This window comes from Pelodiscus sinensis, chromosome 2 (genome assembly GCF_049634645.1).
Source record: "Pelodiscus sinensis isolate JC-2024 chromosome 2, ASM4963464v1, whole genome shotgun sequence".
NCBI classification, from domain to species: domain Eukaryota; kingdom Metazoa; phylum Chordata; order Testudines; family Trionychidae; genus Pelodiscus; species Pelodiscus sinensis.
In genome coordinates, this window is record NC_134712.1 from 41,636,730 (window position 1) to 41,651,808 (window position 15,079).

The 15,079-nt window shown below is 40.0% G+C and overlaps 1 protein-coding gene across 4 annotated transcripts in view; it reads left to right on the forward strand.

The window, feature by feature from the left end:
* Positions 1-15,079, forward strand: part of LOC102455503 (triple QxxK/R motif-containing protein) — a 98,802-nt gene that overhangs the window by 67,148 nt on the left and 16,575 nt on the right. For all 4 annotated transcript variants that reach the window (XM_075920391.1, XM_075920390.1, XM_075920387.1 and 1 more), the window contains one exon: positions 14,001-14,086. In XM_075920391.1, the coding sequence (XP_075776506.1) occupies positions 14,001-14,086 (86 nt within the window). The remainder of the gene's footprint in view (positions 1-14,000; positions 14,087-15,079) is intronic.

The window sequence follows — 15,079 nt, forward strand, 5'->3', positions numbered from 1 at the left end:
CCACAATTCTAGAACTTCCCAAGAAACCTGCTTCTTTACATGGCAGTAGAAATGCTTGTAGTTTTCTTTGGCAATGTATAAATGAGCAAGAGGGAGGGGCAGTACACTCACAATGAGGTCTGGTTCAAATTAATTGTATTAATTTGTTTTTAAAAGCCTTAACATTGTCATTGTTGTTCATTTTAGTATAGGATTGCCAGGTGTCCCATTTTGAACCAGACAGTCCAGTATTTGAGTTTTCTGTTCAGGAAACTAATTGAGAAAATATAAATGTCTGGTATTTTCTAAATAAGATGTAATGTAGATTGTGATGTAATGTCAAGTGTGTCCAGTATTTTTGTTGAAAGCATCTGGCAACCCTATTTTAGTATAAAATGTTAAAATGGTCACTGGAAAGGTTAACTGAAAAATTACAGTAGTGTGTGTTCAGGAAACTCCTACTAATGGATAACTGCTATATTTCTAGTACCCACAAACTAGAAACTGTTGTGACCATTAAGCCTGTGTTAAACTTTTGATATATATAATTATTTATATATAATTATGTGGAATAATCATTTTAGCACAATTTTAGCACAATGTCTAATAAAGATCAATATTGGTACGAGTATTTTTTATAACTATTTAAACTTTATACAATTAATCTCATATTCTCCGAGTGTTGGAAATAGAATGAAAATCACCTGGCATTTGACTTAAACTGATTTTAAATAGTAGTCTCATTGCTTAGTATTTGTTTTTAAATTATGTGTATTCCATTTTATAAAATTCCTTTGTAAATTGCTTGCATGGACTTGTTAATAATGTTGCTTAAAACAAATGATTGCAGGAAAGAAATTAAATAATGGAAACATTTTTTTTTTATTATCTGGTGTAGGATGCATAGTCCGAATGCAGAGATTTTAAACATATGTTTCTTTCTATAGCAAAACAGCTCTTTACAGCTTCTGGAAAGAATAGGCTGTTTGCAGGTGTTTTTTATTTGCAGCTTTAAAATTGTATTTAAAATGTATTTCAAGAATTCTAAGTTGGAATCAGGAGAGGACTGAAATAGTTAGATGGGAAGATTTTGTTATACTTGAAGAAGCCTTATATTTAGACAAAAAAATCTTGCAGATAATACAAAAGAAACTTGTTCATTTTAATGCATCTTTCTTGCTGGCTTAAAGCTGAAAAAGTAGTTGCTCTAAAATTAATTTACCTTTTAGGAATGACTGGTTGGATTATCTTTGTAGCATTAAATGTAATGATATGTCAACCCTGAGCTCTGAGCACGTTGTGTCTACTGTAAAAAAGTTGTCTCTGAGCACTTAATGTTGTGTTAAATGATGATGTGTCCTTTGCAAATGTATTATTAGTGTCAAGCTGTTCCATCTCTCACGATTGAAAAATGGTCAGTGATTTGAGCTTCCATTAAACCTGAATAAGAGAGAGAGGCTGTGGGGGGTTCTCGTGCTTTTTTTTTTTTAGCAAATCATACTCTTGGGAGTCTGTATATGTATCAATGTTTGCGTTAGCCTAAGACTCCAAAACATCTCTTATTACAGCAATCTTATGTTTTGAAATTGTATTCAAACATATCTTTCTTCTGCTTTTTGGAGAGAGGATGGAAGAAATCACTGAAGATGTTAGTAGGGTAGTTTGAGAGGGCAAAAAGCAGCACTAAATGCTATAAGGCCAAATACTACTACTATCCAAGACATTAGGGATTGTTTCAGAGGGATAGCCATGTTAGTCTGTATCTCCACTTTAGTTAGTCTCTAAGGCCTGGTCTACACTAGGACCTTAGTTCAAAATTAGCCCCCCAAGGTCGATTATCTAAGTGATACATCCACACTACCAAGCTAGTTATTCCAGAGTACGGGACCACGGAATTTGAACTTTGTAGTTCTACTTTTCATGAGGAGTAACGCTATTCCCAAACTTATAAATCCAAAATAACATTAGTGTGGATGCTCTGGTGCCGCTAATTTGAACTAATTGGTCTGCAGGAGCCCTCCTGCAGCTCCCCAGGGTGTTTCTTGGGGCTCTGAGTCTGAGGCAGGCACCATTAATGTGGATGTGCTACCTCGTACTATGTTAGATTCTTCCCCATAACAAGGACATAGAACTTTGAATTTGTAAAACAGGGTGCCCAGAAGTCAAACTTAGTAAATTTAAAATAATTGCCTAGTGTAGACATGGCCTAAGTTGCTACAAGACTCCTCTTTGTTTTTATTAGGGACTGTATATCTTTAACTTTCATTGCAGCTGGGATTGGGCTCTTAATAGTCCCTGGGATTTTGTCTTGCTTACATTCCATTAATATTCTAAAAAAATGTTATTTTTATTTAGCTCTTCAAGTTAGATTAGTAATATGTGTTGTACCTTGGCAGTTCATCTATGTGCTGTTTAAAATGTAGATAAGTTGGCATTAGGTTGGAATTCTATTGCTTATTGAATATATAGTAAAATGGCTTAGTACCTACTTGCTTGAGAGATACCCCTTCCCCACAGCATACTAGAAGTTGAGATCAGCAGGTGCACCCAAGAAGATGGCTCTCTATTATACAGCTGGCATTCTCCAGGATGCTGCGAGAACAATGGGGGAAAAAAAGAACAATAATTTTCTGACCCACAGAACAGGTCAGACTCGCAGTATATTGGAGACAGTTCAAACAGTGCCTCCATTATAGGATAAGGAGGGCAGGGTAGCCAATTTAGTAGAGTAGCTGCACATGTGGGTGGGTGGTCTTTGCATGATACCTAAGTGGGACACACTGGTCTGTCAGCTTTTCCCTTGTGTCCCCTTTCTGACCAAAAGTCAACAATGGTGGGGGAAAACCATCTTCCTCCCTTCCCACTGCACCTTGCTCAATCTCTTTGCACATTCTGGATCAGGGAAATAGTGGTGGGAACTGCGCTCTCTCCCTTCTTTTTCAGGACCCCCAGTATTTATCTTTCTCCTGCCAGTCAAATTAAATGTTCTACTCATTCCTATTCTCTTCCCTCCTGCTGCCTTGAGATGCAGCAAGGGTAGGGGTAGGATGTAATATATCCATTTGGAATCAGACTGTGGAAACCCTAATTACATTGGTGAGAAGTATCAGAGGGTGAGACTTTGCACCATTGGGACCATTGACTTCCACTGAATTAGTTATGCCAGTAATTATTTAAAGTGTGAGAGTAAGGATTACCACAGCCTGCCTTAGATTTGTCAGTATTTTAATTGACCACCAATACTTTTTTAAACACGCTGTGTGTGGTAAAACATAGAATGTTGTTACTTCTGATATGTAAATGACTAATATTTGCATTTTTGTAACAGCATAACTTAACTAATTTTAACATCTGAAGTGGATCTCTATAATGTGGAATGTTATTACAGTTTTGATATGATTGTAATACCAGCCCGAAAAGATTCAGGACATCAGTTTGCTTGTGGTTACAAATTGGACTTGAAAGCACAGAAAGGAGTTTTAAATCTGTAATGGTGATTAGCAACTTTTAGTATCTGTCAGTTTTTTGGCATGCTGTAAATAACTCATCTTCAAATAATTCATCTAAGTAATTAAATTTAGATTGCATGTTTGAAATGAGAAATATTTTGACTCTTATCTGCTTGGTTTTCTATTGTGGCTTAATTGGTGTGGTCTATATAAACGGACAATAAATTTATATACCTTTTGTTATAAAGATCAGTCAGTGAATAGAACTTGGTATTCATCCCAGACAGAATTATGATTGAATGTATTTGCAAGATTAAAACACTGAATTTACTTTTTTCTAATTAAAGGCAATTAAAGATTTGCAGACACAAATAAAAGACAATGAATTGAGGAATAAGTGTAGGAGCAAGTCCATTTGCAGGTGAAAAGAAGTGCCTTTGAAGCAGAACCAGCTGTATTTTCATTGAAAGAATTACAGTTTAGGAAGCTTTTCTGTATGTGCTTGCTTGATAGCATAATGTACTCATAAGCAGCTTATGCAGTACAGTATTCAGAAAATAGCAGTGCATTAATTTTTAAAGAAGAAAATGCAGGCGAAGAGCAGCACTGCCACATGATGATAATGAAGGTGGATATTGTAAAGTCTACTGAGGGAAAAGAAAGCAGGGGGATTCTGAAACATGAACATTTATAAAACAATAACCAGATATTCATATGATAATAAGCTTGGACAGCAGTATCAACAAAGGGCAAAGATGCAGCCCCATTTCTGGTTCAGCCTGATGAATTGAAAAGCAGCTGGATACTCTTCAGTCTTTTATTCAATCCTAGTAATAAGCTATTGTTAAAGCATTGGTTTATTCAGTAAATGTTGGTGTCCCTTCCCTCTCCTTTAAAGAAAGCTAATTTGCAGAGTTTGGCCAAGTTGTATTTCAAATTGTAGTCTCCTCAAACAACCACACTCTTATATGCACTCAAATTCCTCAAAATAATGTTCTCGGTGCAAAACATTCTTAGTCACTAGACTATCCAGTAGTTGGAATGATTACAAAAATATGATTGCATTTATGCCAGCAAAATAGTGATTTGGTAACTAGGGATATGACTCATGTACACATCGATTAACCATCACAGTTGCATGCAGCGCCCTCCCCACTCCTCACACTGCTGCCTCTGTATCAGAGAGAGAAGTGTGTGGAGGAAGGTGGGAGCCGGTGCGCGTGGGACACCAGCTCCTGTGGAGCTACCTCCCACAGAGGTAGCAGTCGGGGGGAGGGAGAGGCAATAGCCAGCTGCCCACGTTTACCGTCTCTCACCGACCTGACTGCCCCTCTCCACTCTGCTGCCTTTGCATCAGAGGCAGCAGCGTAGGAGAGGGGTGGCAGGAGCCAGTGCTTGCGGGAAGACAACCAGCTCCCACCTCCCCACCCACCCCCATGTGTAAACTTGTATTTCTCAGCGGTTACATGTTTACAAAAATACATGCATTTTAACATCCCTTATTGGTAACAAAATATTCCTGATGCCTAAACAAAAGGGGTCTCCAGCACTTAATGAACTTGCCCAGTTCAGCTTTAGTGTTTAATTTAGGTTTTGTACTAACTATGGGTATGTCTACACTACAGCGCTAATTCGAACTAACGGATCCAGACTAAAAAACTAGTTCGAATTAGCGTTTTGCTAATTCGAACTAGCATGTCCACATTAAGTGGACCCTGAACCGGGGTTAAGGATGGCCGGAAGCAGTGCCAACAGGGCATCAGATGAGGACTTAGAGCGTGGAGCTGCTGGCTCAGGCTAGCCGAGGGCTGTGCTAAAAGGGACCCAACCCCCACCCCGGAAAGACAGTTCTCAGGGGTGCCCCACTTGCAAAGCAGTCCTGGCTTGGATTGCCCGGAGTACCCACACTGGGCACATCACAGGACTTGGCCATCAGACTGACTGCACTTGCCGCAGGCTGCCATCTGGGGAGAGGGGGCAATTGCGGGGCTGCAGGAGAGCTTCCACCCCCAGAAGCCCGCAGAGCCAGCCCAGTCCTCCCCATTGGGGGCTCGTACCCCATTCCTCCCTCACCTCCTTCCACTTACCCTTCCCTAGCCCCCCTTCCTGATGTACAAAATAAAGAAAACGTGTGTTCAAAAACAGAATCTCTCTTTATTGAACAAAACTGGGGGAGACTGGGAAAAGGAGGTGGGAGAGGGGAAGAGAGAGGGTGGGAGAGGGGAGGGCAACTACAATGATCAGAGGTTTGGAAGAGGTCCCATATGAAGAGAGGCTAAAGAGACTGGGACTTTTCAGTTTAGAAAAGAGGAGACTGAGGGGGGATAGGATAGAGGTCTATAAAAGCATGAGTGGGGTGGAGAGGGTGTATCAAGAAAAGTTCTTCATTAGTTCCCATAATAGAAGGACTAGAGGACACCAAAGAAAAGGAATGGGTAGCAGGCTTCAAACTAGTAACAGAAAGTTGTTCTTCACAAAGCAAAGAGTCAACCTGTGGAACTCCTTGCTGCAGGAGGCTGTGAAGGCTACAACTAGAAAAGAGTTTAAATAGAAGTGAGATAAAGTGATGGAGGTTGGGTCCATGGAGTGGTATTAGCCAGGGGGTAGGAGTGGTGTTCCTGCCCAAAGTTTGTGGAAGGCTGGAGAGGGATGGCACGAGACAAATGGCTTGGTCACTGTCTTTGGTCCATCCCCTCCAGGGTCTCTAGGGTTGGCCGCTGTCGGCAGACAGGCTACTGGGCTAGATGGACCTTTGGTCTGACCCAGGACGGCCATTGTAAGCTCAGGGCTCAGGGTCAGGGGTCTCACCCTGGACCACCTTGATTTTCATGCAAACCTGCTCCTGGGTGGCCAGGCTGGCAGCTCTCCTGCCCTAGACGGCCGCTTTCCTGTCCTAGTGTGGAGGTCGTGGACGAGGTCTACGATATCCGCTCTAGACCAGGCGGGTGCCCGCCTCTTGCGGTCCCGGGCAAGCTCCCGGGAGCCGCCAGCCTGGTCCCGGGAAGAGGCGGAGGGCTGGGAGGCATCGGGTGGCTGGCTCGAGCCGTGCCAGGTGCAGGGTCTGCTAGCTGGATGCTGGCATGCTTGCACCTGGCACGGGCACCGTAGCCAGCCCGTGCCCCTTTAAGGGGTCCGGGGCCGGGAGGGGGGCAATAGAGTTTCCCTGGTGTTGGCCAGAGTGGCCACCAGAGAAAGCTGGGGAGGGCTAGCCTCCCACTAGTTTGAATTAAGGGGCTACACACCCCTTAATTCAAACTAGTAAGTTCGAACTAGGCTTAGTCCTCGTAGAATGAGGTTTACCTAGTTCGAACTAAGCGCTCCGCTAGTTCGAATTAAGTTCAAACTAGCGGAGCGCTAGTGTAGCGCCTATCAAAGTTAATTCGAACTAACGTCCGTTAGTTCGAATTAACTTTGTAGTGTAGACATACCCTATGTTATTGCATGAAACACTACATTTTGAAAACAAAACAAAATTCTAGGTCAGGTCAGCTCTAATCTGTTATTAATATGATTAAATAAAAAGATGTATGGGGCCTTATTCCCACTTACTAATAGTGGTATAAATGACACTAATTCCAATGAAATCAGTGTATTTTAATACTGTTTATGTGAGAGGAGAAACAAGCACATGTTGTGTGTTATATGAAAACCTAGCATTTGTTCTGGGGGAGGAATGTTGGCATTTTTCACTGTGAAACTGTTTCATGGCAGAAATGACAAACTGCCTTTGTCTTTACCCATGTCTAAAATTGCAAATACTAGCAGAGGTCTCAGCTTGTGTCCATAAAAAATCTTAAAGCAGAATTTATGGCAATGCACAACTTAGTAAAAGTGGTTTCTATAGCTGCTGCACTAATGAAAGAGAAGAACGAGGAGAATTGTGGGCAGATTAAGAAGCAAGGTAGGAGAAGGACAGGTAGTGTTTTTTATTTTGTGCTGAATATTGAAGTTTCATTATTGACAAATTTTCATTTCAGTATTCCATTTTTGAAATTCCTTTAGATCAGGGCAGATAGGTTTAAGATATATCTGTGCTACAGGAAAATGTGTTCCTAGTCATCTTGCCATCAGAACTGCTTTTGGACATAGTCCAGTGCAAGCAGTGTTGACTGATATGCTGCAGCACTTTATATGTGTTTTGCAGAAATCTTTTTACATTTGCACAGTTCTCTCCATCTCCCTGTTTTGAGGATAACATGGACTTATAATATGTTCAAAATCAAAATCCTGTGTCAATAACTAGGGATGTTTCAGAGGTAAATTGAGTTATCTTATCACATGGGAAGACTTCAGAAACCACATGTCTTGCAGATACTAACTTTAGTTTATGGAAGACTTGTGTCAATGAGATGTGTATGAGTATAGCGAAGTTGATATAGCTGGAAAAGAAATTGACTACAATAATAAATATCCTTAGCAGAAAAACAAATGTTATCCTTTTCCAATGTCTTTAAGGTAGCTCTGTGGTGAGTAATGGTTCCAATGATTGGTTTTTGTTTGTTCTTTCCTTGATACATACTTCAAAGGCTATAGCTCTCTACTAAAGTCTGAATTTGCCTGTTCACTTTGGGCTACATTATGCATTTCTGGACTCAAGCCCCATACTTGTTTGCCCTTGGTCTCCCTTGTGGATTTTGGAGAGCACCTCTTTCTGAGGTACCATAGGGATATAAATGTGCTGCTCTTTCTGAAGCAGGCCACGTGAAGGTCATTTTGGTCCCACTGATATGGCAATAAGTCTTTTGGAAGTTGACTCTCTTTGAACCCCCCCCCCCTTCCTTTTGCAGAGTTGAATAAGATTCTGGCAGGTCTTGTCCATATATCTAATTTGCTGAAGTTGGTTGGCAGATGCTAAAAATTGCTGCCAGAATGTAGACTCTGACATCTTTATTAAAACCTTTTGTTCATCTGCTGGTGGCTGCATAATCAGAGCTGTAGGTGGAGCATCTGCTGCCATGAGTGCTGTTTCAGATATGTGTTCAGTGTTGAAGGAAAATTACATCAGCCACATTTGAACTCTGAATCCTAGGCAGGCCATCTAATGGTTTTCCACTCAATAATGCCAGTAAGGACCAGTGGTCTGTTTCTGTGGTAAAAGCCAAGCTGAACAGATAGCGACACTGAGCCAGGCAACTGCTACAGCTAATATCTGGTCAGCTGCAGGAAACATACATCTCTCTCTGCACACACACTTTTGTTAAATTGTGTAAGGTCCACAATGTTGATTTTTGTCATTGGGTTTCAGTCACTGGGTTCTTTTATCTGGGAAATAACCCCTATGATGTACATTTTCTTTAATTATTCTTTGATTCCCCCCCCCCCAAGAGTATAGAGCTGTGGTATGGGACTTTGAGAGCAAAAAGTAGTTGCTCTTGGCACCCGTTCTATTTTGTACTCCTCTGATAGCTGACTAACTCAGTGAAGATGTGTGGATATGATACATCTCCTGTTTAGTTTGCTTTTTTCCATTATTGCAATCTAGTTTCTCTATTTGTTGTAGTCCTTACATTGCTGGCAATCCTAGTTCTTAGTCCTTGCATTACATATATTTAGGGGGCCTACCAAATTCTTGGCCAGGAAAAAACATGTCATGGACCATGAAATCTGGCGACCCCCTGAAAAAATCTGGTCTTTTGTGTGCTTTTCCACTATCCTACACTGATTTAATGGAGGAGACAAGAGTTTCTCAAATTGGGAGTCCTGACCCTAAAGGGAGTTCACAGGTGGGGTTGCAAGGTTATTTTAGGATTGATTGTGGTCTTATAACCCTTTCTCCTGCACTGCCTTCAGAGCAGAGTGGTTGGAAAGTGGTGGCTATTGGTCCGCTGCCCACTTCTGAAGGCAGCATCCCATGAGCAGTAGCTCAAAAATAAGTGCCATCCTTTAGTTCTGCACTGCTGCCTTCAGAGCTGGGTGGCTATATGAGGGCCAAACGCTGCAGGCAGCAGCACAGAAGGTGGCAATACCATATAATGCTGTCCTTCTGCACTGCTGCTGGCAGCAGCTCTGCTTTCAGATATGGGATCTCAGACAGCAGCCACCATTCTTCAGCTACCCAGCTCTGAAAGCAGCATCATTGCTGGCAGCAGCACAGAAGTAAGGGTTAGCAGTACCATGTCTCCACATACAATAACATTGTGACTCTCTCACAACTCCTTTTTGGGTCAGAAGCTCTTCAATTACAACACTCTGAAATTTCAGATTTAAATACATGAAATCATGGAATTAGTATTTTAAAAATCCCATGACCATGAAATTGACCAGAATGGAATGTGTATTGGTAGGACCCTACATATAATTTTGAAGAACTTTCCATCCTTTCTCTAGTATCCTGAAACATCCAAGGTAGGGTTACTAGCTTTATGTAAAATCTTATTTGCAGATCTCCATCCCAGGACTGATATCTTTTTCTGGCATTGCACGGACTGCTGCCCCAGTATCAGTATTTATATTTAGGGTTTCAGTATTTCACATTTATACATATTTACCTAGGTGTAGTCTGTTCTTTTGATACTGTAGTTCCTATTATGGATTGTCATTTTACAGTAACACCCCCTTTTGGATTGGTTTCCATTATTCTGAGTGACTAGTATGCTTTTGTAATATGTCCCATTTTATTGCATCTCCTACATTCTTTCTCTTTTGCTGGATGTTTTTAGCTGCTGTGACTTGATGCTTGCCACCTCTTCCACAGCTTTTCCAAACTTCCCCATTACAGGGTTCTTTGATTTCGCACTCTCTAGTTGTATACTATTCTTACATTATAAATTTGCTTGAATTGCTCCTGTCCTCTTTACAGTGTTGGTAATATCTGATGCAGTCTCTCCTATCCTGCTAGTAAGTAAATCATATTGTTTCTTTGTGGTTTCTTTCATTTTCACCTTTGCTACAGCTTTTGCTAGTGTGATATCTGGGTCTGCTAAATTTAGCTGTGCTGCTAATTTGTCATCTTTTATATCAACAAGTATCTTGTATCTTTAGTTCTTCTAATGTTTCATATTTACACTGTCCAGCAAGTTTACAAATTGCAATAATAAAAACCTGTGCTCTTTCCCACTGTTCCTGACATTTCCTATTACATCTTCCTCTTTTATATCTAATATTCTGCGGTGCCTGTGAAATGGGCATGAAAAGCCTCTTTCATTTAGGTGTATTCTGGAAAGGGCTCCAAGGATAACAAGCTGCAGTATCAATGATAACAAATATCAAGAAAATTGTCTATTATTCTTGTGTGTTTTCTGTTAAACCAGAGAGTGTCCAGAAACACTTAGATCTCCAGATCCAACAAGGCCAATTGCCTGAGGTGCCATAACTAAATTTCTCTAACAGTCATTTGTGTTCTGGGCTCCAGTGCTGTGCTGAGACATATCTCTGCCTTCTTCTTGTGACAGCTTTTGCAGATCTCCCCAATTTTCCACTTTCCTTACCCACTGAAGCAGAGGTCTCCTCTTCTTTCCATTACTATTTCTGTAAGCAGCACCTTAGAGACTAACAAAAGATGAAGAAGTGGGTTGTACCCACAAAGCTCATGATATCATCTTCATTTTTTGTTAGTCTCTAAGGTGCTGCAAGACTATTAATTGTTTACGGGGTTTTTTTTCCAGTTACAGACTAACATGGCTCCTCTGAAACATTTATTTAAGGACAGGGATGCACTCACTTTGACACCATGTACTTTGAAGATAGAGTGAGAAAGAACTGTGCCTTAAAAGCAGAAATTAGAGAAGCTCCTCTCTTCATTGCACTCACTACTACATCATGCCCTGGTCATCTTATGGTAACTGTGAAGGACCAGCGACCCTCCCACTCTACAGAAGATAATGGAAAAGGGATGGAAAAGGGTTTTGCTAAAACAATACACAAGGTCAGATTTAGTCTGGAAGTATTTCAGCTCTATCCTCTGAAGTTTCTTTGCCTATGCTCCCTTAGGAATTCACTGTCTGTTAAATAAACATTGGGTAGGAGACAAATGTGTCTTTGTCTGATGAATCCCTCTTTTCCGGCTTTGACTGTCACTTCCTGAGAAGAGAAGAAGAAACAATTAAGACTGATGATGACTGATATATGTACAGAGAGAGCTTGCTGTATGAGCAAGATGAAACAGGAAGGAATTAGAACTGTGTCAATGCATATTCGAACTTGTTGAATTTGTAGACCCAAAGAACCTAAGAAACTTAGATTATTTATCTGTGCAGTGTGTTACAGGTGATAACTACCAGTTTTATGTGCCAGGGACTTTACATTTCATAGTTCTTTGAAGGCCTGTGCAGATGTCTTTCCTAAGGATTTAGAAAATTCAGATATTTAAAGAGGGTTTTTTTAGCACAATTGTAGAATCTGGTTTTCATTGCAAAAAAAATGAACAGATGCTCTTTAAAACTTTTGCACTTAGTAGACCCAAGACTCTTCTCCAGCATATGTTTTTTTTCCTTCTAACTGTCATACTTACCAAGGAGTGGTAAATTAATAACAGGTGCATAGTTTTGGAGAATTAACAGCTGTACAGTCATTATTAAAATATTTATTATATAGGTGATTTAAGTTCATATCAGTTTTAATATAAATCTGAAAGCATTCTCTATGTAACTGCAAGCCAGCCTTATTAATGATCACGTTACAGTAGTAAATAGTGTCAAAGTGCTTGCAACTTATGAAAAGAGAATTGTAACAAGATGGTACAAACCTTAAGGACTGGTTTGCTGGAGCTTCTGGTTACAGAATGAGCCAAACTGGGAAAGATCAGGGTGATTTCCCTATAAAGAATAGCGGTGGCATGTGGTGGTTTGGGAACGCTCAAGAAAGTATAGAGATGGAAGGGAATGTGAAGGGTTCTTGCAGGGAATGGCCTGAGACCAATGGAACAAGAGGCTCCTATGGGAAAACCTGGGATGAGTTTGGACCTGAGATAGAAGAGCTCTGGCTATGAGAGAAGAATTATGACTGTCCAGAGCTAATTATGGACTATTGTGTGGTGATATACTTTAGTTTTGGACCCTGAGGATTGTTTTTGTTATTAAACTATCTGCAAGTAAGTGAAAACCTGTGTGCAGATCTTAAGTGGTCCACATGAGTCAGTCAAAAGGGCAGTGTGCCTGAAAAGCAACCCCTGGCCATGAGGGAGTGACTACATGGTCACCTTGCTACAAGAAATAATAGAATTTTACCTTGTAGTAGTAGATTTGATCTTAATAAATGAACTTTAATCAGAGATTACGTACTCTATACCAATGTAAGTCACCTTTGCTGTTTACGCTTCAGAGGGAATATCAGTAAATGGGGGAGATTTCATTTGTTGATATCAGTAGCTTCTGGTTCCCTGTGCTCTTTCAAAGCCACATAATTTTTCATTACCTAATACTGTTGCATCACTGGAAAAGCAGATATTTGAATGTAAGTAATTCTGTTGGTTGTTCTGCTTTATTTACCATGGAAGGAATGACAGAGAATTTGAGTCATGAGAGTTGAAACTGGAGCTAGCAGTTCTCAATTATCTTTTTTTTTTAAGCTGAAGATATTTTTAGTGCTTAAAAATCCCAAATGGATAGGTTTCTATAGTTTGTTCACAAGAAAGTTTGGAACAGCTGCATCACTTTATTGAAAATTGGCTCAAAAATATTCCAAGCTGGGATAGTTCTGTGCCAAATTTCACCCTGGAGTGAATTTTTATGAGTTATAAATTCCTGCAATTTATAATGGAAATTCTGACAGTTGCTTAACCATTGCATATTAAACCATGCTATTATAATACTTTGAGGGTAGAAACCCCTGTTGGTTCTGTTTCCCCTCTTCTCATGAAGTAACCTTTGGGTTGTTTGTCCGATTGCTTTAGAAAATGTTCTTCTGCTCTGTGGTGCCCTCATATCTTTGGAGGTTAGATTCTCCTGCATTATAAATCTCTAGGTGCCTTTTACTCAAGTGGAAGGAAATGTTTCTTTGTGATGCATTGTCTGGATGAATGTATTGGTGTGTAGGATACAAGCTCTCAGATCCCAATTCTTTCCCACCAAGAGACTCTCTTCGGTTTCCACTGACAATAGGTGCTGGGCCTTTCCTTTTAGCATCAAATGCATTCTGATTATTCACATCCTTCATGCCTGATTTTTGACCAAGTATAGAGAGTCTTCGCAATATCTAATCCCTAAAATGTGGCTGTTTGAGAAAGGAGAATTTATACAAAGAGAACATCCCCTGTATGCCTCAAAGGGGATTTCTCCACTGAGTGTGAATAGACTGGTGTACGGACTCCTGAGAGAGGATGTTTCCTACATATGTGCCATCAGATGGCTACTTGAGCATTGCAGTTGCTATTGTAGTAACCAACATACCATTGGAGGCCTATCATAATTTGCAATTTGGTAGCTCACTGGACTATCATACTCAAGTTGATTTGTTAACTACCGTCTTGGTTTTCTGGTTGTTGCTGACACTGCTGTTGATCCAGTTCTTATGTCATAACTCTTTCTATCACTGAACTCTTTAAAAAATTTAGATCTGCCACTGCAGCTAAAGTAATTATAGCTGTACTTTATCTTCCATGCATCATTTACAGTAACTTTTTTTTTTCTACCTTAGGAAAACAAGATTACAAGAAAAACAGGCCAGTGTTAAGAGCAACAAGATTAAAAGCGGAAGCCAAGAAAACTGCACTGGGCATAAAGGTAGATATCTGTTTGATAGCTTCTTATACCATGTTGAGTTTCCTTTCCCCATAGATGTACTGTGTGAATATTGATTTTTCAGAGATATTGTTTGACACTTCAAGACCTAAGTGGAACACCAGAATCTAAAATATTTATGAGGGATTGCTTTTACTTAACCTTCAGATAACTGAAACTCTAAAGGACATTTAATGTTCTTGAGATGAATCATACTTTACAGTGCCAGTGGAATATATATAGTTCAGAAACAGGATTTTTTTAGACTGGTTCTATATAAACAAAAAAGCTTTAATGATTTTATATAGTTATGGAAATTGCATAGCAACTCCTGCCTTCCTCTACTATGTCATATCAATGAGTTCTATATAAACAAATATTGGTATAATCCAGTGTTTCTCAAAGTGATCTGCGGGTCCACTCTGATTAAAGCTGCCAACGGGCTGCTCCGGTTTGTTTATTTACCGGTGCCACAGCCACTGAGCCTCGTAGCTCCCATTAGCTCTGTTTCTCCATTTACAGACAATGGGAACTGCAAGGCTCTGTGGCTGCAGTGCCTGTAAATAAACAAACTTGAGCGGCCCATTGGCAGCTTTCTCAGAGTGTATCTGCGGACCACTTTGAGAAACACTGGTATAATCTCATCATTAATAAGAATAAGATATTATGTGGCTACATCCATTCACTTGGACTCCAATGTGGAAAATGTTTTCCTTCACTATCAACAAAACAGGAAGGAGGGTACTGAACCTCAAACTGCTTGAAAACTTCCTGTTATCAAGTGTGTGTGAAGTTTAATTATAAATAATTACTAAATAGAAAGTGCAAAAAATAATAGCATGAAGGACAAATATTCTGTGCTGCTCATCATGCTTTTAGATGGAATTTGGCTAAACATGTTGTTTGTTTAAGTTGCATGCAATATTTATCCCCAAAATTTATTTTTGAATCAAAATACAATAATACAAAATTAACTTGGCAGTCATGCTGAGAAAC